The 24,072-nt window shown below is 47.9% G+C and overlaps 3 protein-coding genes across 8 annotated transcripts; 2 read left to right on the forward strand and 1 right to left on the reverse strand.

The window, feature by feature from the left end:
- Nucleotides 1–421: 421 nt before the first annotated feature.
- Nucleotides 422–3,187, reverse strand: aldob (aldolase b, fructose-bisphosphate). Its single transcript, XM_060062421.1, has 9 exons — nucleotides 3,027–3,187; nucleotides 2,474–2,586; nucleotides 2,173–2,381; nucleotides 2,004–2,058; nucleotides 1,688–1,848; nucleotides 1,487–1,570; nucleotides 1,187–1,361; nucleotides 854–1,053; nucleotides 422–645 (listed from the first exon to the last, which is right to left on the reverse strand). Exons 2-9 carry the CDS (start codon nucleotides 2,583–2,585, stop codon nucleotides 550–552), a joined length of 1,092 nt encoding a protein of 363 aa, XP_059918404.1. The 5' UTR covers nucleotide 2,586; nucleotides 3,027–3,187; the 3' UTR covers nucleotides 422–549.
- A 1,868-nt stretch (nucleotides 3,188–5,055) lies between these two features.
- On the forward strand, nucleotides 5,056–19,138 carry rnf20 (ring finger protein 20, E3 ubiquitin protein ligase). Of its 2 annotated transcripts, none has more exons than XM_060062422.1 (22): nucleotides 5,056–5,183; nucleotides 5,515–5,689; nucleotides 5,791–5,859; nucleotides 5,949–6,047; nucleotides 6,150–6,303; nucleotides 6,794–6,979; nucleotides 7,493–7,608; nucleotides 7,805–7,951; nucleotides 8,691–8,765; nucleotides 8,872–8,991; nucleotides 9,890–10,069; nucleotides 11,317–11,452; nucleotides 11,845–11,966; nucleotides 12,063–12,225; nucleotides 13,038–13,341; nucleotides 13,780–13,897; nucleotides 14,447–14,596; nucleotides 14,911–15,123; nucleotides 15,745–15,870; nucleotides 16,327–16,467; nucleotides 17,139–17,243; nucleotides 18,313–19,138. In XM_060062422.1, exons 2-22 carry the CDS (start codon nucleotides 5,522–5,524, stop codon nucleotides 18,487–18,489), a joined length of 3,069 nt encoding a protein of 1,022 aa, XP_059918405.1. In that variant the 5' UTR covers nucleotides 5,056–5,183; nucleotides 5,515–5,521; the 3' UTR covers nucleotides 18,490–19,138. The 2 variants fall into 2 exon arrangements, with proteins under 2 accessions (XP_059918405.1, XP_059918406.1); XM_060062423.1 differs by having other exon boundaries at nucleotides 13,065–13,341.
- Nucleotides 19,139–19,382: 244 nt separating this feature from the next.
- Nucleotides 19,383–23,849, forward strand: si:dkey-74k8.3 (transmembrane protein 109). 5 transcript variants are annotated; one of them, XM_060062424.1, is made up of 5 exons: nucleotides 19,383–19,542; nucleotides 20,108–20,436; nucleotides 20,989–21,048; nucleotides 22,457–22,559; nucleotides 23,348–23,849. In XM_060062424.1, exons 2-5 carry the CDS (start codon nucleotides 20,209–20,211, stop codon nucleotides 23,704–23,706), a joined length of 750 nt encoding a protein of 249 aa, XP_059918407.1. In that variant the 5' UTR covers nucleotides 19,383–19,542; nucleotides 20,108–20,208; the 3' UTR covers nucleotides 23,707–23,849. The 5 variants fall into 5 exon arrangements, with proteins under 5 accessions (XP_059918407.1, XP_059918411.1, XP_059918409.1 ...); XM_060062426.1 differs by having other exon boundaries at nucleotides 19,389–19,542; nucleotides 20,111–20,436; XM_060062425.1 differs by lacking the exon at nucleotides 19,383–19,542 and adding an exon at nucleotides 19,555–19,985.
- Nucleotides 23,850–24,072: the final 223 nt, after the last annotated feature.

Raw genomic sequence — 24,072 nt, forward strand, 5'->3', positions numbered from 1 at the left:
CAATAAAATGCCGCATTAAAAACAGTAAATCCTTTACTAATCGATCATGTTTGCAATTAAATACTTGTCGATTCAGTCGTTTGCTTAACCGCGTTAACAATTTTTTTCTTTTGTTAATCCGATGTAGTCTTATTTTTAAAATTGTAATAATTAAAAAAAAATGCAAGCCAGAAAGGCGTTTCAATTACTTTCGAAATCAGCTTTAATGTGACAATTTTCCAAATGTGTAAGTTGAAAGTAGGTTTATATAAGGTGAGGAATGACGTCAGCGAGCAGCGCACAGAAACACGTTTATTCTCATTTCACAGAGAAGCCCTCACAATAAAGCCCGACAGATGACTCCAAAGAGAGGACCACACAACTAGATTTGAGGCAAAGACCAGAAGCAGGGCGTTTCTGAGGTCGGTAGGCAAAATGTTGAAGTTCAAAGTTGGTCACATTTATTCAGATCTGAGGCATAAAGAAATAGCAGGAGTTTGCAGGACAGGAAGTACAAACAACTTTGGTCCATCTTTATTTATTTTTTTTCATCATTTTTAAATATTGCGTTTAATAAACGTAGCTTGCTGTGTACAGAGACTGCGTGGCGGACTGGTCGGACGAGCCGGTCGGCTTATATTCTCCCTTAGCGGCCAGGCCATTGATCTGAGGAACACAAGGGCCAAAGTCGACAGGCTGTTAATAATCAGCCACACATGTTGGGCAACTTCAAGGGAAAAGGATCCCGACAAAGTTAATATGATCACAAATCAGCCATGTGTTACTTAATAGCCAGATAAGCAATGGTATCTCAACAATCTTCGAATACATCATATTATTATTGTGATGCTGCCCCACCCCCCCATTGGCTCACCTTGGCCCTTGTGCTGAAGGCTTGCTGGGAAGCGGCCTTGTTGGCGGTCTTGCCCTGCCAGGCTGCGAGTGCGGAGGCCTGGAGAGCGCGACCGAAGGAGAAGGTCAGCTTCCAGGGGCGGTGGAGGGGCACCTGGTTGACGGCGTTCAGGTTGAGGGAAGCTTCCTCCTCGCTCTGGCCTCCAGACAGGAAGCAGACACCTGGGAGGAACCGGGGCACGCTTAGGTTAACCTAGTGTGCACCTTGCCATGACTTCTACAGCCTCCTCGGTTGGTAGTGCCACACCGGGTATGTGCGTCCCTCAAAAAGCATTTTTTTTAAAGAAAGCCTTACCGGGTACCGCGGACGGGACGGTTCTCCTCAGAGCGGTCACTGTTGCCATGCCGACCTCCTCAGGGGTGAACTTCTGGGTGCAGGAGTGTCCAGCGGTGACCATGTTGGGCTTCAGCAGGGTGCCCTCCAGGTAGACGTGGTGGTCGGACAGGGCCTTGTAAACAGCCGCCAACACCTGGGGACCAGGAATCGGTTCAGTTGGAAATGTAGGCGCCAGAAAACCAATCCACCGAGTCAATGTTGTTGGAGAGCATAGCCTTTAGTGTTTGGGGCTTGTTTCAGTTATGGTGTTCTACTGACCTTCTCTGTGACATACTGGCAGCGCTTCAGGTCGTGGTCTCCGTCAGGAAGGATCTCTGGCTCCACGATGGGCACCAGACCGTTCTGTTGGGGCAAGTTGTGTTACTTTAACCGACCGGCACTCATGGAGTCCTCGTGAAGTGAATCACTGATGTACTTCACTGAATGTGCATGGATGCAGGATGAATCCTAATCACACACCTGTTGGCAGATGCTGGCATATCTTGCCAGCACGTTGGCATTTTCTGCGATGGCCAGAGCGGAGGGGCAGCCGTCGGAGATCTTGAGCACGGACCTCCACTTGGCAAAGTCACAGCCGTCCTTCTTGTACTGGGCACATCGTTCTGAAAGGCCGTCCAGACCTGCAGGGGGACACACCCGTTTTTAGACACCTTGTTGATGCCTTTAATATGATACGATCAGGAATGCATCCTTTAGTGTCGGGCCATGTTGACAATTACAGAAACGCAAATAATGTTCTCTCAAAATACAGAAGAGATGAGCTCCAAGCAAGTACCTTGTGTGGTGGTTTCACCGTCGGTTCCGTTCAGGCCAGCGGTGCCTTTATCTACCTGATACAAGAAATAAATTAATCAGTAACTCCCAGGGTCAAAGTGACAAATTAGTTGAGGTGCGAATCCTTTTAGGACTGGCTTGAGAAGCGGGCTTGTTGCCCCCTCGTTTACCTTGATGCCTACAACAATTCCCTTGTCCTTGATGACTTGGGGGAAGAGCTTGCCGTTGTCAGCCTTCTGGTACAGGGTCTCATGGAAGCAGATGACGCCCCCGATGCTGCTGGCGAGGGTGTCGACGGAGAAGAGCAGGTCGCGGAAGTAGCGACGGTTCTCCTCACTGTTCTCTACGTTGATCTTCTTCAGGCGATTTCCCATGGTGCCTTTGCAGGAAAACATAGAATGATTACTATCAAGGTAACTTTTGAATACACACAGAAGGAAACATTATGTCCAAGCATTGTATCCTTTTCACCTGTGGATTCATCTGCAGCCAGAATTCCCTTTCCAGGGGCCACCATCCTCTGAGCAATGTCAGAGAGCTCCTTCTTCTGCTCCGGAGACAGGGCCGGGAACTGATGAGTCATACTAAGAAAACAAAGAAAATGAGAGCATCAGGTGTTACGTCAGGCAGTAAAAGAAAAATCAAATAAAAATCATAAAAATCAAAATACCACAGGTAGGATTGCTAGTTAATGTCTACATGCAAGAGAGTGGCTACAAATAACCTTTCCACCTATGCAAAATATTTAGTTGCATAAGTGCAAAAACTGCCGGTTATAGTTCAGCGGCGATGCGATGGATAATAAGAGGCGATGGATGATATATAGATTCACTGAACCATTTCCACATACGTCGTCAAACCAATGAACAGAATAATTGCATCGCGAAAAGTTAAATAAAAAAATCAACATCATAGAAAATATGAATACAGATCCGTAAGTGCATTATAAGTTGAACACATGCATGTTAACTTAACCATCCAAGTAACTTTTACCAAACATGAGAAGGTTTTGCAGTAATCTTACTTGGCAGTTGTTGATATCACTTGAAGATAAACGAACAGAAGGCTTCCGCTGCCACACAACAGACGAGGAGTGATCGGGTAGGACGAGCAGTCGCCACAGAGCGGGCTTTATTGACTGTGTGGAGTGAAGGAGGAGGCGCAACATGTGGCAGAGGCGTGCATCAGAGGCGTGCAGCGGCGTTCATCATGCAATTGGTCCAAACGCATAGACTGGGCGTGATCCACGAATTAATGATCATTGTTGGACTTTGACTAATCACAACCTGACAGGATGATTTCAACTCCGAAGAACATGGCCTGAAAGTGTACTGGCTGTAAAAGCTTAGAACATATTAGTGGAAAATCAGGATCACCTTGTCGAAATGGATTGCATCATGTAGCCTAGTTGGGACGTGTTCCAATCTAAACGGAGACGGCTGTCGCCTTGCAATGCTGCAAATCCGGTTGCTTTGTTTTTTCAGTTACATTTCTCAAAAGGAGAATAATATGCATGCGTTGTAATGAAGATTAAATGCACATTTCAGAATATTTTAGTTGGGACAACATTTTATGTAGCCTAACCCTTTAGTTCAGAGGTCCACCATTGAAGATAAGGCCTGTTCACGCAACATGATGATGAATACTATTAATTTTTATTGTATTGCATGCATTTTGAATCAAGATAGTAGTTTATTGTTCTCAAAAAGGAAATTCATTCTCACTGACAATAGGGTGTACCCTTAAACAGAGTATATAGACATAGTACGCAAGACCTTATAATAAAATACAACCCAACACAAGACTCCTGCATGCATTCAGACACATTAGATTAAATAATATTGTATTATCATTCACATACGTGTCAAGACCCTATAGATCAGGAAGGTACATGATTGGAAACACTCTTCTGCAGATGTAGCACTTAGTGTGGCTTGGTTATTTCTACAAAGAAGTGAGCAATTATTATTTTGTTTTGTTTATGCACTCCAACCATACGCCAAAAGACTTCAACATGACGTTCATAAACAGTATTGATCCTGGTTCAAAGAACTTTCAGGGACTTTACTCATAGCCCCAGCAGTCATTTGCTGACTCCTGCGTAACATACACCCAGCGATGAGGTAGGACAGAGGACGGGAGCACATGAATGAGCCAACCTTTGATCAACATGGACCCTGGACCCCATGAGCAATGGTCTTCTAGGTCAGGAGTTCCGCCTTTCAATCAAACTTCCTGCGCAAACCTCCATGGAAAACTGCTTCATTCTTTATGAGATATTTTCTGGGTTTTATTACAGAACCTAGGCTTCTGAGTGTTACCGATGTGCACATAATGGTTTTATAATGTGATTCACATATTTCTCAATTACAATAAACCCGGATCCTAAAGCATAGTCCTTCCTTCCCATTTGTACTGACTGGACACTTGGTTTACAGTTCCATGATATCTGCGGCAACAAGGCCCTTTGCAGCTATCTGATGAAAACCGGTTTAAAGGCACCCAGTGCAACTTTATGTAAACATTCAATGAAAAATAAACATTCAATTTCTAGTCTTTTTTACACGTAGTAAGTTTCAATAACTCCATACCATTACATATCGACATTCAAGGAGCAAAGATGAGACGTCGTTGTGTGGTGAGAACTGATAGAAAATCGTAAACAACAACAATCGCCGGTGGGGAGAAGCCATTTTTCCATTGACTGGAAGCCTGCTTTATTTATTGTAGGTTACAAAAAATAAAGAAAATGGCGGCATTGTTGTTGTTATCGATTTTGTATCAGTTCTCACCACACAACGACGTCTCATCTTTGCTGCTTAAATGTCGGTATGTAATGGTATGGAGTTATTGAAACTTACTACGTGTAAAAAAGACTAGAAATTGAATGTTTATTTTTAAGCCTCGAAAGTTGCACTGGGTGCCTTTAACGAGTCGAATGATAGATGGGATCGTTGTATCTCTACAGCCTTGGCTTTTGTTCACAGCTCATTGTGAATGCACTCTGCCTTCCTTTCCTGTTGGGGGCGGTATTACACATGATAGTTGTAATATGAACTCGTAACAAACAGACAGACACTTCCGCTTCCGGAAACCGTCCCCCAAAAAAGCCGCAACATAAACACCACACTCAAAATCATCACTCAATAGATTCAGTAAATCAAACATTTTGTGCAAAACGGTAAGAGCAAATAATGTTATTTGATCCACTAAGACGTTTAATCGGATCAACTATCCGGGGAAGTTTGTGTTTTCTTTCACAGTAGTACCCGGAACAATTGAAAACACTAGCTTCCTCTAGCTACGAGCTAATTCTCTGCAGGATGAATAATGTTAAACCCGAGAAGAATAACTGTTGATCACCTCAATACCCCCCATCGTGTTTGCATACTCTTATTTAAATCATGCTCCGAGACGACCACTAAAATAATGCATTACAAAAATGATGTCTTATGGGTAAGTATTACTGCTTTTGTCTCTGAGCAACCTGTCCATGTATTCTGTCTGAGCAGCGTCAGGATGTCGGGCCAGAAGCGTCCTTCTGAGGCCGGCGGTCCTTCCTCGGGGCCTCCCGAGAAGCGGAGGGAGCGGGACGGGGGAGAGGACGCCGGTCCCGGGCTCAGCGCGGCTGCTGGGGGGAGCACGGCTGTGGAAACTGTCATCAAACTTGGACTCAACGCCAACACGGTAAGAAGAATCACGATCGAAGTTAGGATCTGCCCTATTTCACCCTGGGTGCCCCCCCACACCTCTACTCCTCATGTCATGTTTGAAACGTCTCTTCTCAGGAGGAACAAGACATCAAAGCTCTGCAAGTTAAAAACCGCAAGCTGGGAGAAGCCCTTGATCAAAGACAGGTAAACCAAAGCTTATCTTCACATTTCTGAGTACAACAGTTGCATTTTAAATGAGAAAAAAATCCTAATCTGGATCTTGTTTGGTGCAGGTGATTGAGGATGAGCTGCGAGACCGTGTTGAACGGCTGGAGACTCGTCAGGCCACAGACGACGCCAGTCTACTCATCCTCAACAGATACTGGAACCAGGTAAACCACAGCAACACACCTCCAAGCAAGTAGGTCAACCCAAAGCCAGCCAATCAAACAGCAGAGCGTGACGGCCCGCCCTCTTTTATCTCCTGATTTCAGTTTGACGAGAACGTGAAACTGACTGTGAGGCGCTGCGACCAATCCGACAAGGAGCCCGAGAAATCTCCCGCCACCGAGGGACAGGGGCCGAGGCTGAAGCCGGGAACGCCGGAGCCGGATGGAGACTCGAATCAGGAGAGGCCCAAGGACAGAGGTACAGAGAGACGCATGAACCAGGAACTAAAAGCCATTGCCGTTTTGCGATGAAACGTGGGCCATCTTGGGTTGATTATGCTTACCTGTATCAGTTGACCATGTGAGCAATGATGTTTTACTGTTCAGCGAGACGTTGTGGGTAGAAAGCGTTTCGAAAGTATGTAGCTGTAGGAGTGGTAGCAAATCTTCTTCCAAACCCACTGTTTTGTCGAAGAAGGACCGTGGCTGTAATCAGGGTTTACAACCACATTTTGGTTAACCTAACAATTGTTAGTGCTTGGCTGTTCTATGAACATCCTTTCTCTATCGACAGCTATATATTATTTCTCTTTCTTGTGACTGATGTTGGTCCCTTTGAGTAAAAGCGTCTGCTAAATACCCTACATTTAAATGTAAATGATATTTGGATTAGATATTAGGTGAAAAAGAGTCATGTACCTGCCATGTCACACTGTCTGTGCACCTCTGCTCCGCCGCGGGGATCATAGGCCACCAGGGGGAGACGGCCAACTCCTTCCTGGCCACGCTGGCCAGCAGCAGCACGGAGGAGATGGAGGCGGAGCTGCAGGAGAGGCTGGACTCCAGCCAGAAGCAAGTGACCCGTGTGGTGGAGCTCTACGAGGGGCTGAAGAGCACCGTGGAGCGCCTCAAGGTGGAGCCTGACTCGGGCGGCGGTAAGACGAAGGGCAGGGCATGGGTTGAACCAGAGTTGAATTTGGATGTACCGGTTGGAAGTGTGTGTATCTGTATGTTGGCTTAGCTCGGGAGACAGAGTCGGTTGACTTGTATCCGGAAGGTTTGTTAGACACCTAAACCTAAACCCTAACTGCTCCCGACGAGCTGGCTGTCGCATTGCATGGTTGACTCTGCTGTCGGTGTGTGAATGTGTGTCTGAACAGTTGTAAGTGATTTGGAATAAAAGCGTAGTAAAAGCCCTCATGTATAGACGTAATGTATGTGTACATGTGTACATAGGTGACCTTGGGTGTTTTGAAAGGCGCCTCTAAATTAAATTTATTATTATTATTATTATTACATGTATCAACATTGTACGCCCTTCTATGAGTGTTGGAGGATGCAATCAAAACGTATGGAGGAGAGTGTCATTGAAGCTGCCCGTGGATATGATCATGGACATTATTCCCTGAGGAGTTTGCAGGCCTCGTAAAATACCCGTCTCTTTCCAGAGGGCTCTCTATGGCAGGTGGCCTCCCAGCTCAACACCCTACTGACCAATGAGAACGACAGACTACGTCAACTGTCCGAAGATCTCACACAGAAACACAGTCAAATGACCACAGAGGTATGGAGCACCAGATCCCCCTAGTACATTAGCAATAGCACATGCATACATACATACATGCATGCATACATACATTCATACATGCATGCACCTTCATAGAGCCACTGTCAGCAACTCGGCAATCTATTCCAGACAGCGTTTAGATGCCCCCTGGTTCCCCCTCCTAACCCTCTGCCCCCCCCTCTCCCCCCTCCAGTCTCGTTCCCTGGGCCGTGCGGCCGCCAAGGCGGACACCCGGGTCAGCGAGCTGCAGGGCCTCATCGAGGAGCTCCAGTGGGACATGGAGAAGATCCGCCGGCGGGAGAACCGGCTGAATGCCCGGCTCAGCGAGATCCTGGAGCGGGTGAGTCCGGCGCCGTCTTATCTGCAAGCTGGGGCTGCTCGATTATGGGAAAAATCATAATCCAGATTATTTTGGTCAATATTGAATTCACGATTATTCAAACGATTATTTTTGAGTTTGAAAACATGTTGCATTTATTCAGCATGTCTCTCCCAAAAAAAACGGAACTGAGAACTTTCAAATTTCGCAGCAAAATGGTCGAAAATAAATTGTTTCAATCTAAAATAATATACAGATATGTATCCAGCTGTTCTGCTCTTTCTATAAAACATTAAATAAAAAATAAAGTAAAGACTCAAAAAACTCGATGTGTTCATTTTGTCATTGTTTGACGCTAAAATCGAAATCGTGATCAGAATTCGATACTTATTGTATGTTGTACATCCTGGCACTCAATGTACGCACTTATTGTGTGTTGTATTTAGTTATAGCACTTATTTGTGTCGCATCTTATCCTAGCTATCATTGCTGTGTACGGGGAATAGCGATTGTTAGTGCTGGGCATTTGGTTCTATGAACATCCTTACTGTACCGACAGCGATATATTGGTTCACTTCTTCTGACAAATGTACTTATTGTAAGTCCCTTTGGATAAAAGTGTCTGCCTAATGCCTTAAATGTAAATAACTACAGGTGGAAAATAAAAATTTGCTCAAACCTGGTACAATGCACCACTCCTAAAGGTTAATGTTTCTTCTGTAGATTGCCCCTGTTTAAACGGTTCTTAATTGTGTTGCAGGTGAACAGCAAAGGCTACAAGGTCTGCGGCGAGGCCAGCAGTGTGTGTGGGACCATCACCATCAACAAGAGAAAGGTACCGCAACCGTAGTTGTCCCGGCGTCGATGTTAATCCGGAGCACACGCAGCTCCCTGATCTGTGGGCCGTGTTGACCCTGAACGCCCCTCGTCTCTCCCTCCAGTTCGAGGAGATGAACAGCGAGCTGGAGGAGAACCGGGAGCTGGCCGATAACCGCAACAGTGAGCTGCAGAAGCTGGAGCAGGACCTGGCCAGCGTCAACCACGAGAACAACAACATGAAGGTACAGCGAGCCCACAGCACACACTTGGGTTTATAGACCGATGATTAAGGGTGTACGTCTCTCCTTGGAAGCACGGATCGCACTTGATACGTTGGCTCCGATGCCATAGACAAGCGCTAGTTTACTTTTGAAGCAGTTCTGTGCGGTTCGGTCTGATAAGTGTACGATTCTTTTGAGGTTTAATTCACGTATACTTTTAAATACTTGCATTCGGAATGAATAGACTATTCTTTAAGCAAATAGTATTGTAATACGTCTAACCATAGGTCTTATATACAACAGCATGAATGCAATACATCTGTCTTTTCATCTTTCAACTTTTTGTGCTAAAACATTCATATAACATCATCGGCGCGCAAGTACTTGAACTGATTGAAAAGCCAACTTGCATAGAAACTAATTTCATTCATAAGAGCCTACTACACATGGGAGTTGTGTTGCGGCGTAGCGTCCTCTAGTGGCGATCATTATGGTTGCATTAACACGGCTGTTCAGACCCTGCATGATGGGAATGTGAAAAGCCCTGATTTCATATGCTACAAAAACTGATGTCAAGTCGTGAATTAAGCGGAACCCGCTCAGCAATGTTTTTTCGTAGCTTCCTGTTGGTGAGACAAATCTATTTTGCTAAAAACAGTTGTCTGGCATGACTTGTTGGCATGACTTATTTTTTTTAATCGTTCATGTTTCGAAAATGTAATTTTGACAATTGTATTTAGAAATGTAGTCTATATGTGATTTTTAATGGGCTTGGAAAAAGTCTGGGGAAAAAAACGAGGGGACAACCAAGCAAGCAATTCCCGGTTTTCTTTCTTGGAAGTACAGACGATTTGCCGATCAGTCGGGTTGTGCTGTTTGGAAACACCCCCTCATGTTGTCCCCCCCCTCCCCCATGTAGGCGGAGCTGCTGAGCCGGGCGGAGGGCGTGGTCAAGGACAGTGCGGAGTACCGATGCCTGCAGTCCCAGTTCTCTGTGCTGTACAACGAGTCTCTGGGGCTCAAGAGCCAGCTGGACGAGACCCGCACCCGCCTCAACACCACCCGAACGGCCCGCCTCCGCCAGCTGGAGCACATGGAGGTGGGTGTGTGTCGGGGTCTGTGTGTGTGTGTTTGTGTGGGTGCGTGGGTCTGTCTGTGGGCGTTTGGGGGTCTGTGGTTGTGTATTTGCATGACTGGCTATGCATGTTTGGACGTTGGTTGATCAACACATTGTCCACACAGTTCTAAAATACAGGGAATGATCATAACTTGGCCGTGGGTTGAATTTGCAGTTCAGTGATTTAACGTGTGCATGTATAAGCCTTCGATAGCTCGATCAGATGCACGGTGGCTGCTACCCCTCTCCCACAATACCCTCATTTCCCAAAACATGTCCCGTGTACAGAGGTACCATAGCTTACGTCACTTTATCACCAGGTCCCAAATGAGGAGGCCTTGGGTAAACGAATTGGCCAGCTCGAGTAGAAATGTGTCAGGAAGTGGAGTTGTCTCTGACAAGGTGTTGATGTAATGGGGGCCAATTCAATGATGGCACCCATCGCCCCCCGAATCATCCCTGGCAGGAGGGATCCCCACTCGCCGTTCCTTCTCTACATTTCCTTCTTGCTAATTAAGGGAGTTTTTTTCTTGCCCTCTGGGGGGCTACGGTCAGGGGGAGGTAATACACACATGGCCTGTTCAGCCCTTTGAGACTGTACCTGTGACTAAAGATGACATATTATACCACCAGGTGTGAGTGTGATTAGCCGTTAAAAGACATTTTTTTAAATCTGCCTCTTCTGACATCACTAGCGGGCGTGTCTACCTAGATGTGCGCTGGATGGATCAGTCTACCAGCCTGCATAGTGGACTGTAGCAAACGTTGCTCATCTATCCGTCACACATCTAGGTGGACACGCCCACTTGTGATGTCAGTAGAGGCAGAATTCAAAACGTCTTGTAACGGCTAATCACACCTGGTGGTATAATATGTCACCTTTAAGGGCTATACAAATCAAATGTAACGTAATAATAATAATTGATATCGCGATTTTCTAGACACTCGAAGACGCTTCACAGTGAAGGGGGGACCTCACTCACCACCACCAATGTGCAGCACCCACTTGGGTGATGCACGGCAGCAAAATCTGCGCCAGAACGCTCACCACGCGAGAGTGAGGGAATTAATGAGGCAGCCGATTATACAGGAGGATGATGAGGGGGCCAGATTGAATGGGCCTGGTTGGGCAGCTTTAGCCAGGACACCGGGGAAACCCCTACTCGTTGCGATAAGTGCCCTGGGACCTTTTCGGACCTGGGTGAGTGATTGAATGTGGCGTGTGTCAGAACGACGAGGTGGCGCTGCAGAGGAAGGTGCGGACGGAGGTGTTCCAGCTGGAGGACACGCTGGCCCAGGTCAGGAAGGAGTACGAGATGCTGCGCATCGAGTTTGAGCAGACCCTGGCAGCCAATGAGCAAGCAGGTAGATCACACACACGGACACACACGGACACACGGACACACACAGACACACGGACACACACAGACACACGGACACACACAGACACACGGACACACACAGACACACACCAGAACCCTTGACATCAACACGAAAAATCCCTCTCTCTGTGGAACTCACCGTCTCCTCCTCTCCCCCTCCCTCCTCCCAACGTCTCCCCCTCCCTCCTCTTGCCCTCTCTCCCCCCTCCCTCCTCTTGCCCTCTCCCCCCCCTCCCTCCTCTTGCCCTCTCTCCCCCCCCTCCTCCTCTCACCGTCTCCCCCTCCCTCCTCCCCTCCTCCCACCGTCTCCCCCTCCCTCCTCTTGCCCTCTCTCCCCCTCCTTCCTCTTGCCCTCTCTCCCCCCCCCCCCCCCAGGCCCGATCAACAAGGAGATGCGCCACCTGATCAGCACCCTGCAGAACCACAACCAGCAGATGAAGGGGGAGGTGGTGAAGTTCAAGCTGAGGCTGAGGGAGACCCAGACTGAGCTCACCCTGGTGAGTAGGGACAGGGTCGCCCTCTGCCCAACGCCTCGTCCTCAGCCCCCCCCAGGGAACGCTCACCGCTCCCCCCCCCCCCCCCCTCTGCCATAGGTCCGCGCCGCTAAGGGCAGCGGCGTGCTGCATTCCCAGTCCAGCACGGAGATGGATGTGAAGGAAGAGACCGTCTCTCCTGCAGCCACCGTCACCGCCGGCGACGCCGCCGCCACGGTCAAGGCGGAGTCAGACAGTGGCTCGGCCACGCCCAGCAGCACCGGTGAGAAGCCGCCCCCCCTGCGTCGTAGCCATCGTGCCATCGTGTTGTGTTGTCGCTCACACACACACACACACACACAAAACATTGTGATTTTAAACTGTTTTAAAAGTAAAACATCTGAACATCAGTTTATCCATATAAAATCCTCATTAAATCCTAATAAAGGTATACACATTGAATTAATCCGACCTGCTGTACATAATACACAGCAGTGAGTCCCACTCCCACCCTGCCTAGTCATCCTCATCCCAAAGGGGGTCTGACACACGACCCTGGATTCGTTCCAATGGAACGAATCCAACGTTAGAAAACCTCTCATTGCAACATTGACCAGTCCCCAAGTCTGCATATTCATGCGGGGGCCGCATTTCAAATATGCCGCACTTCCCCGCAAAATGCGGGGCTTGCAGGATTTCATAATCCCCGCATTTTCGTTGCAAAAAAGTCACATGTATCTTAGCAGAAAGTTAAAAAGTGTTGCGTTTGCTTCACACAGCCATTTCCCCCTGTTGCATGGGAACGTTATGAAGTGACGTAATTACGCGACGTGGACGTCATCGAAAAGCTGCATTTTTTGCAAGTTCCTGCAATTTCATTGCATAAAATTGCATAAATATGCCGCATATTTCATCGCATTTTTTAAGAAAACGTGCCACATAATCAAGGATTTTTGGCCGCAACAATCACAAAAAAACGCCGCATTTTTCTGGAGGGACTGAAATTGACCATCTCTCTTGTCTGTATTTTGTATAAGTCACTGTCTCATTCATTCGTTCATCCATTCATTCATCCATTCATTCATCCATTCAAAGGGAGGCGTGTGTCTTGCGGCCCCCCAGGTGTCCTGGTGAAGACGGAGCCCGGGGCAGATGGGGACGTGAAGGAGGAGGAGAAGGAGGACCGGAAGGAGGACAGGAAGGAGAGCGTGAAGAAGGAGGAGCGGGAGAAGGAGAAGGAGCGCGAGAGGAGCACGCGGGGCGGGGGCGGGGCCAAGGAGGAGCGGGACAAGCCCGGCAGCAGCCAATCGGAGGAGGCGAGTGGGGACCGCCCCTCGGTGGGCGGCGTGCCGAAGAGGAAGGAGGTGGAGCAGCTGAAGACCGTCCGCACCGAGCTCAAGTAGGGGCCGTCTTTTACCCGTTACCAATGACAACCAGATAACAACATGATGGAGATTAAGGTGGTGGTGTTGGTGATGATGAAGGTGGTGGTGGTGGTGGTGATGATGAAGGTGTTGGTGATGATAGAGGTGTTGATGATGACGGTGATGAGGAGGAAGGTGTCGGTGGTGATGATAATGGTGGTGGTGGTGGTGGTGGTAATGAAGGTGGTGGTAATGGTGGTGGTGATGAGGATGGTGGTGGTGGTGATGATGAAGGTGCGGTGGTGATGAGGAAGGTGGTGGTGTTGGTGATGATGAATGTGGTGGTGGAGGTGATGATGAATGTGGTGGTGGAGGTGATGATGTTGGTGATTGTGATGATTGTGTTGATGGTGGTGGTGATGATGATAAGGGTGATGAAGGTGGTGATGATGATGATGATGTTGTGGCTGCAGGAAAGCCCAGGAGTCCCAGAGAGAGATGAAGCTGCTGCTGGACATGTACCGCTCAGCGCCCAAGGAGCAGAGGGACAAGGTGCAGCTGATGGCCGCTGAGAAGAAGGCCAAATCAGAGGTAGGGAGCACCTTCTATCTGCCACGGCGTTCCACCACAAACACCCAACAACAACAACACTGTTTCATCTGTAGAGGCTCCCATTGCAGTTCAAATTCTTTTCATTTTATTTTGTAAGTCTTTTTAGAGTCTTGCATTAAAGGAGCAATATGCGAAAGGTGTTGCTTGGAATGTGCTCTGAAACACATTCTGTCATGTAGACGCTAGAAGATCTCGCTTCATTGCTAAAATCGTAAATCTTTCATCGGAACAATTGTCTTTTTAACTCATCCTTTCACTGAGTTCAGAGTTAAATGCTTTGTACCAGAGGGTCCACATCATCCACACGTCGGTTCTAGCGTATACTATTTCCTCAGTAGAGGGTCTCCTAGTTTTGTTGTGATGATCTGACGACCCTCCTCTTCCTTCCTCCTCCTCCTCTCCTCCCCTCCTCCTCCTCTTCCCTTCTCCTCCCCTCCTCCTCCTCCTCTTCCTTCCTCCCCCCTCCTCCTCCCTCCCCCCTCCTCCTCCCCTCCTCCTCCTCTTCCTCCTCTTCCTCGCCCCCCCCAGGTGGAGGAGCTGAGGCAGCGGCTCAGGGACCTGGAGGAGAGGGAGAGGAGGGAGGGCAAGAAGATGGCGGACGAGGAGGCCCTGAGGAAGATCCGCTCGGTGGAGGAGCAGATCGACATCCTCAACAAGAAGCTCTCCATCGCCAAGCAGGCAAGCGGCCGTAGTGGACGTTATTGCTAACATGTGACGTTCTTAAGAAAGGTCCATTCCTTCCGTGTGGTTTGATCGGTGCGATGGCTTTATGGTTTGGTTCCAATTGGACGACGATGGGAACGACCAGTGTTTGGTGCTGAAGGCTTCGAGTGTCGTTTTGGTTCTTCTTTAACGCTCTGAAAACACCTCCCAACGCACACCTGCTGACACACCTTCATTCACACATTTTAAACACGTGTTCACACATTTAAACACACTTTCACACATGCATGTGCACGCACACGCACACACACACGCTGGCACCCATGCAGGAGGAGGATGCGCTGCTGAGCGAGATGGACGTGACGGGCCAGGCCTTCGAGGACATGCAGGAGCAGAACATCCGTCTGATGCAGCAGCTGCGCGAGAAGGACGACGCCAACTTCAAGCTGATGAGCGAGCGCATCAAGTCCAACCAGATCCACAAGCTGCTGAAGGAGGAGAAGGAGGAGCTGGCCGACCAGTTGCTCACGCTCAAGACCCAGGTGAGGCCCTGCGGTTGGTTGGTTAGGACTCGGAGATGAACACACATGGGGACACGCGTTCACACGCACATGTACACGCGTGTTCACACAACACGTTTACTCACGTTCACACGTATTTAACCACACACACGCATAGACAGACACAGACAGTAAGACACTGTAAGACTAGATTCATGGGTAAGATTCCAGTCTTAGACAAATGTTCAATGACCCACAGTGACTGATAGAATGTAAACAGTCCATTGATCACAGACCTGAAGATTAGCTCACTACTCAGACCACACTGAGTCAATATCAATTCATAGCACAAAAAACAAGAAAAACGACATGTAAAAGATTTATACCGGTCTATAAAACTATACATTTGATGAATCTTTTAATTGCAGTGACTAAAATCACAGATTTTAGTCACATAAATACTCTTTATACAAACGTAGTGTTTTTTTATCGCGATGTGCACCTTCCCAGATTCTAACATTAAAACCAAGGCGGGGAAGTACAAATATTTTTGTACCGAGTCACCCCTCTTACTCTGAGCTCTCTCCTCGTGTACCTGCTGCCACTATCCTGTCCACACCCTGACTCCTGCTCGACCAATCCGCTGCCTCCTCGTCCCTCCAGGTCGACGCCCAGCTGCAGGTGGTGCGCAAGCTGGAAGAGAAGGAGCGCCTCCTTCAGGGCACCATCAGTACTGCAGAGAGGGAGCTGGCCCTGAGGACACAGGCCCTGGACATGAACAAACGCAAGGTAGGGCGCTCACGCCTCCGGATGATGATGATGATAAAGCATCCAATCACACATGTTTGAGTTTAATGAACGACCTCTAGATGAAGGGCTGTTTTCCCAAAGGCCTTCAGCTTGAATGTTGATCTAAGGATAGAAAATATCCACCTGGCTTCAATCAATTATCTGTACCCTAAATCATTCGGCCCAAAATGCCCTAAAGGCTCCTACCCACTAGGCCTCCAACCACTCAGTAGTGAGTCTGTCGCTTCAGTTGGGGAGTTTTGGTGCAAGGGGGGGCATCGGGAAGAGGGGGGGGGGGGTGGCTATCAGGCTGAAGCCGGCTCTGATTGTGGCGTAGTGTCGCTCAAGACTCAATACACGCGTATTAAAGCCCCTCCTGACTGCATTTCCCCAGACCGGGGTGGTAGTGCCTCGGTGTAGTCTGAGGCGTGATAAAGACATGTTGACGTTGTGCAGGCTCAGGAGTCTGCTCTGCTGTCGGAGGAGGTGCGCACCCAGCTGGAGCAGGTGCAGCAGAGGCTGAGCCTGGTCCGCGAGGAGGTGGTGGAGAACAGCATCTCCCGGGAGAAGGAGTCCTTCAACTCCCGCCGTGCACAGGTACGCGCACGCATGCGCGCACACGCACATGAACATTTATGCCATAAATCCTGCTGGATATTGACTTTATACAGACATTTTCTTCTTTCTGAAATATATTGGCGTAAGTCTTTGGATATCATGTCTTGTATCCAAAGACGTATTCGATTTATATTTCATATATCAGCCCCCAGAATGCCTTCTTGGCCTCTTGTGTGTTTTGGAGCAGTGATGTTAAAAAGAAAATATATACGGGAAAGAATGGCTTTCCTGCTCTCTGCACACATCGACCTGGAACACTGAACAAAGACGTTAATCATTGAGGAACTCGATTAACATTGAGGAACTTGAGGAATTTTTAGGAACTCGATTAACATTGAGAAACTTGTGGAACTTTGAGGAACTCAAGGAACATTGAGGAACTTGTCCAGCTTGGTGTTTGTAAATGATTTATGTCTGTTTGTCACCTTGATGTAATGACCTGCTGCCGACTCTCCGGGCCAGCACCTCCCTGAAGAATACATTCTGTATCTCAATGTACCTTCTGAGTTCAATAAAGGATCACCATATTTATAATGCAGAGGTTCCTATTGGATGGCTCCTTGTTTCAAGGGCTTCCTGACGCATGGTGGGCAGGGAGTTGGGGTGTTGGTTTCCACATGCTTTCCTAACGGACACGTCTCCCTCTCCAGGAGGACATCTCCAAGCTCCGGAGGAAGATCGAGAAGGCCAAGAAACCGGCCGAGAAGATCAGCAACGGAGACGACATCCTGAACGAGGAGATCAACGAGTACAAGGTGAGGGCCCGCGTCGCAGGCTCGAGTTCTTCCATGATCCCTGGAGATCAGGATCACCAGACAGCTTGGATTGTACATTATTCAGTAGGCTGAAGTAGGAGGAAGCACAGGCCTAAATAGTTTCTCCACTTGGAATTGATTGGCAATTCAATTAGAGCCTGTTTATTTTCCTCATTAGATTTGCATTTAGGGCCTTTAGCAGACGCTTTTATCCAAAGCGACTTGCAATAAGTACATTTGGCAGAAGAAAGATAAATGATATATCGCTGTTGGTACAGTAAGGATGCTCATAGAACCAAATGTAAGCACTAACAATCGCTAGGTTAACCTATTCACTGTATACAACAAAGATAGCTAGGATAATATGTTACATGATGCTAAGTACTATTTTTAAGCTCAAGCATATGGGGGCGTGGCAGGAGTACGTCTACGTAGATGTTTCCCGGAAATGTGAACAAGTGAATCGCAATCGCTGTCCCGAGTGTTTAGCGCTCTGCACAGCCACCCCAGACTGTCAGCAGGGAATACGTCTAAATGCATGTACGTCATTATTTGACACTTAAGTATGGTTAATCATGACTATCAATCATTATAACAACGTTTATAGGTCGTAAAAGTCGAAAAAGCATAATAGGTCCCCTTTAAGTGCCACAACGTACAACATACAATGAGTGTGTACATTAAGTGCCAGGACGTACAACATACAATAAGTGTGTACATTAAGTGCCAGGACGTACAGCATACAATAAGTGTGTACATTAAGTGCCAGGACGTACAGCATACAATAAGTGTGTACATTAAGTGCCAGGACGTACAACATACAATAAGTGTGTACATTAAGTTCCAGGGCGTACAAAATATGTCATAAACATAAATCACAGCGGACCCAGGGACCTCACATTCAGGTTGATTCATAACAATGAGTGACAGATTGGTGGCACATTCAGGGACCGGGCGGGGTCTGGGTGTGGTTCCCGGTTACCCCGCCTCCCTCAGATCCCGGGGCGGTGGCCACTAACAGCGTGTGTCTCTCCCCCCCCCCCCCCCCCCCCCCCCCCCCCCCCCCCAGGCGCGACTCACGTGCCCATGCTGCAACTCGCGGGTGAAGGACGCTGTGCTGACCAAGTGCTTCCACGTCTTCTGCTTCGAGTGCGTGAAGACACGCTACGACACGCGCCAGAGGAAGTGCCCCAAGTGCAACGCCGCCTTCGGCGCCAACGACTTCCACCGGATCTACATCGGCTAGAGGAACGCCGCGCCCGAGTGTGTGCGCGTCTGTATGTGTGTGAGTGAGAGAGGGGGGTGGGGTGTGTGTGAGTGCGGTGGCGGTGGTGGTGCAGGGGTGGTGTGATGTGAAGATGATGAAGGTTGACTGTTCCCCACCTACATTGTGGTCTGTTGATGTTCTTCTGGTTCTGTCCACTGAATGGAGCACTTCTGTTGGGATGTCGTCAGGAGGCTGCATAACTAAATTTGATACTGCTTAGTGTGTGTGTGTGTGTGTGTGTGTGTGTGTGTGTGTGTGTGTGTGTGTGTGTGTGTGTGTGTGTGTGTGTGTGTGTGTGTGTGTGTGTGTGTGTGTGTGTGTGTGTGTGTGTGTGTGTGTGTGTGTGTGTGTGTGTGTGTGTGTGTGTGTGCGCGCGCGCCACCCACATGTAAAGAGAGGGAAGTGGTAACGTTCCAGACAGAAGATCAGTAGGGTATTGACCAATAAAACGTTGCCCCCACTGTAGTTGATATATGTACAATTTGTGGTTGCATTTTGTGTCTATGTGGATGTTTTTTAGTTTTTTTTATAATTTGAAAACTCCCTTTTCCGGTCTTAGTGTTGTCAGGATGTCTACGATTGATGTAAGTGCTGCTCTGCTTGTTATTAAACTGCCATCCAAACTGTGGGATGCTGGCTCTTGTCTACTGCTTACTCCAGTTTCTGACTTTTAACCATTTTTGCATTCAGTATTCTTATTCTTTAAGCCCTATGAGACTGTAATGGTGATTAAGGGATATACAAATAAATTGGAATTTAATTGAATTATGATGGCTGTTATCTATCTCCACATGGTTTAACCTTACAGTTTAACTGCAATTATAAGTCACTTGTCTCGGCGTGCAAATCTGTCTTTTATAGTGTGCACATTCCGCCTCGCATGACCCAACCCCCAACAACACAAGATCTGGGTGGTGTTGCCGCCACCACCAGTAGGGCAGGATTCCTTTTAATTCAAGCGACGGCAAGAAAAGGAAGGGTGCGCCGGCAGAAGGAACCTCGAAATCGGATGGTTACGCAGAATAATTCGTGGTAATATTGCGTTGTAGGCGAAATGGGAGAGAAACCAACAAAACCAAATGTGTAGTCGTCAGCATCTCCGCTTCGAGTAATCTGATCTTTCGGAGACGGGCGCACGGTCCTTCTGTCCGGTCAACGTCACCGCGTTGCCACCGTTGCTTTTACGCGCAGATAGAAAAGGGATTTGATGCTTTGGGACCATTCTCAGGACGTTTGGATGAATGAGAGCTGGTCTAATTTTGTTTGTGGACCGGATTTACCAAATATAGTCAATGCATTATTAGAAATCTGTTGACGTTGCAGTAGGCCTAATCCACGATTAGAACCCTGTGATGTTGCCAAAGTTTAAAATAAAAGCTATATCCAATTCGACCTAATGGAGTAGGCCCACAGCTATGTGCATTTGATGCCAGATCTTTAGTGGAAGAGGCGATCTTATTTTGTATCAAACCCAGGTACTGCCTCATGTCTTCCGATTCATTGTGACTGGTTCTTGGGGAACAGGATAAGACTGTTTGTTGAGGCGGCTGTCAACAGAAGCCATTTTTAAACCTTGTGAATTACGACTGTGTTTCAGAAGCACCTCGAGGAGGAGCGGCAGATCTTCACATCCTGCGGTGGATATCAGCCCAGATTACCATTTTTACACGTTTTTCTATTTTTCCTAAATATTCAAGAATGACTTCCGCGAATCCTTCCAAGCGTGCACATTGCACGCCGGCTTGGTGTCTTTCTACGTATGTTCTGGTGCTTGCCCTTGCCTCGGGCTGCTCCGGACACAGTTCTTCAAGCGACTCGGAGGCATCCCCTGTCAACCTCCGCACCCTGATCACGGGTACCTTCAAAGACATCCGTCATGACGTGGAGAACGTTGTGGGAACCAATGTGATCCAATCCACAATCGAGGTAAAATGATCGCTTAAGGTGTGTGTGTGTGTGTGTGTGTGTGTGTGTGTGTGTGTGTGTGTGTGTGTGTGTGTGTGTGTGTGTGTGTGTGTGTGTGTGTGTGTGTGTGTGTGTGTGTGTGTGTGTGTGTGTGTGTGTGTGTGTGTGTGTGTGTGTGTGTGTGTGTGTGTGTTGCCTTAGTAGTTTCTCAGTAAACTATACAATATATATTTTTAATCCCTTAGTTTCAACCTTTTTAATATTCTTAATAAAATTTCCTCTCTCAAGGCTGTTCCTCCACTATCCTTGAACATTGCTTAACCGTGTGGGTAATTACTAATTTTACCTCTTCCATCTCACTCCGTCTCACCTTCCTTCTCTGTTTTCTTACACCCCCATCACCACCTCCCAATCCACCCTGCTGTTCGCTGGTCCTACGACTCGATAATCTCTCTCCATGATCCCCCACCTCCCCCATCTCTCCATGTCTGCTTATATCCATGCACCTCCCTGCTCCTACACTCCTGTGTGGCCGACCTTCCTCCTCTATCTCCGCTCCCTCCTCTCCCTCAGCGTGTCGCGTTGTATCTAGAGTCAATGCTTGGTCAGGACAACTTCTATACCGTGGCAATGGTAAGAAACTCAACTGGATGTCCTCCCTTCTAACCCTATTGTTTCTAACCCCCTGATATCTGATATCTAACCCTATGATATCTAACCCTATGATATCCACCCCTCTGGTGTAACCCAGCTAGCAAGGTAGGTGACCCATGTATGGCTGGGTTAGACCGCTGGGTTAGACTCTATTCTTTAAACCAACTAGCAAGTTAACCTAGGTTTAGCTGGGTTAGACCACTGGGTTAGACTCTATGGTGCAACCCTGCTAGCAAGGTGACCCATGTATTGCTGGGTTAGACTCCAGCGATACATGTGGCTAACAAATGGAGGGTTTGTGTTGCGATCATGTAATCTCAGCGGGCGTACGGATGACTGGAATGAAGTCCTGCTTTCCTCTGCTCTTCATTTGCATACGCGACAACCCTACCCCTCAATAACCGAACCAGTCCAGACATGGCCTCCCGGGAATCGTCCCCTCCTGTCACTTGGTTCATGTCGTCTCATTATAGTTTAGAAGAATATGTATAGAATATGTATTTTGTGTTAAATTGTGCCAAGTTTTAGCGGATTAGAAACTATTACATCTTTATGTGTAGAAGTAATCATTGCACTAAAGTAGACTAGAGTCGAAGCCGGTCTAATAGTCCCAAACAGAAAGTATTACATAATTTAACGCCAAAGGTTGTTTTTCCAACACATAGCGGGGGACGAAGTTAGAGCGACAGATGTGTGTTTCTGTTGCTGCTGACCTCAACAGTTGTCAGTGAGGCACTTGTGTGTTGGCAACAGGTGCCGAAGATACAGGCTATGTCTGTCTTACATCTGCCCTTGACCTCAGTCAAGCCAGCCCGGCTTAGGACAAATGCAGAGGGTTTGGGACGACCAATTGGAAGGGAGTACAGCAGAGTTTTTATCAAGCCTGGCTTTACTTGAACACGCCCTCACACACACATGCACGCGCATGCACAAGTGGTTGGCAGTTTCGCGAGTGCCAGTGAAATGGCCCAAGCATGGAAGCTTTGTTGAAGGCTTGTAAGTGGGTTAAATTGCTGTTGTTTAGTCATTGATGCATAAATGAACCTCCCGATTTGTTACATGAATAAGGACGTTATTGTAAGTGTAATGTAGTGCAAATGCATTAGCCCCCTTTATACATGGAAGGCTCTCTCTGTCCACCAATAAGCATGTGTTCCTCCGCCCACCACCACCAGCGTTCTCTGTTATACGGATTAAATCAATGTATGAATCCTATCCATCATCAAAGCCAACCAAAATGACTACACTGTTCTCCTTTCCCTCAGATCGAGTCTCAGTCAAGAAAGATTAGTTTTAATGTCTTGTCGCATGTTTGGTAATCTTCGTTGCACGGTTACACCGCCAGCCTTGAATGTGCTTTCAGCTTCTGCATCTGTTTTAACTTCAGTTTGTGGAGATGGTCATCCGATTCCTGGCCGAAGGCGCAGCCAGCGGCCTGAATGTCATCGCTGTTTACGTCACAGAAATTCTCAGGGTCACAGGGATTCATGGTGGGTTAGTGTGTGTGTGTGTGTGCGTGTGCGTGCGTTTTTCTCTGCATGGTGCTCTAAGGCAATGAAAATGTCTATTGACAGACACTGCAGAAGTGCTCTTTAATTAATGCCTGGAGAATCTATTACCTGATCATGCCTTGATAACGCATTCTGTTGGCATCATTGAGAGTGGTACGTGTGGGCTACTACTGTAGTTGTTGTGGTTAGATCAGCAGCACAGGTGAAGGTACATTGCCTTGCATCTGTCGGTCAAAACACCACTCGTCTCCAGGTTGTGCTTTTGAACGTTTAATCATAGACCAAACTGGAGCAGGGGCTAAGGTTAACGGCTCTTGGCCTGAAGGGACTCTTGGTTCGATCCCTAGTGTCTCCAGCATGTCAGTACGCAGCCTTGAGTAAGACTGACAACCACCGCACATTAGTCACATGTAACCTGAATCTCCAGTCATTCTTCTGAACAAGGGTTATGAACGAGCTGCGTGGAACACTGCAACGCGTTTTGAATATCTTTAGGTAATTAGGATTACCCTTGAAAATGTAAAACATTAAATTAATGTGAAGACCAACTCATCCATGATACATGTTGTCTCTCTGTGTCTGTGTCTCTCTTTCTCTCTCCCTTTCGGTCTCTCTCTTTCCGTCACTCTCGTTCTCTCTGTCTCTCCGTCTCTCTCTCTGCCTTTCCTTTCTCTTTCTTTCTTACTTTTTTCTTTTTCGCTCCCTTTCTGTCTGTCTGTCTGTCTGTCTGTCTGTCTGTCTGTCTGTCTGTCTGTCTGCCATCACAGTCCCGCTCTCCTTACCCCGCTTCACCCCCGAGGGCGTGGCCTCGGTGGCCCAGTGGGGGCTGCTGGCTCTGATTGGCTACTGGCTGCTGACGGTGATCCTGCGACTCTTCATCGGCCTCTTGCGGCAGGTCTTCTGGATCCTGAAGACGGTCGCCGCGCTCTGGCTCTTCGGCCTGATCGTGAGCGACGCGCAGGCCGGCACCGACACCACAGCCATCCGATTGGCCGGCCTGGTGCTAGGCTGTGCGCTGCTGGGCGTGGCCTTCCCCAGCTCCGAAAAGACTGTGGGGGTGGAGGGGCGCCTGGGTCAGCTGGAGGGCCGGGTGAGGGCGTTGGAGGGGAGGAAGGGGGAGGACTAGAGCCAGCTGCTGGGGCGGTGGGGGTAGGGTGGGGGAGGACGGGTGGACGGTTAAGTTATCGGTATTATTGGTTTTTTTTTGGGTCTGTGTATGTGCGTGCGTGTGTGTTGGATAATTATTGGTAATAAAGTGTTTGAAGGGGAGATTTGTTTCTGATCTTTTCATCAAGAAGTTAAAGGACGCTGAACACAACAGAAAGATACTGGGTTCAAACCCCGAATGAGAGTATATTATATATATCTGAACAGTTTGACAGTTCTTTTTTTAAGATGCTTGACGTTATATACGAGCCAATTTATGCGAATATGCAACCTTAATTTAACTGGTTAATTGTCTAGTTGTCAAATCGAACGTCCTTTTAATAAG

The sequence above is a fragment of the Gadus macrocephalus genome, chromosome 10, assembly GCF_031168955.1.
Source record: "Gadus macrocephalus chromosome 10, ASM3116895v1".
Classification (NCBI taxonomy): domain Eukaryota; kingdom Metazoa; phylum Chordata; class Actinopteri; order Gadiformes; family Gadidae; genus Gadus; species Gadus macrocephalus.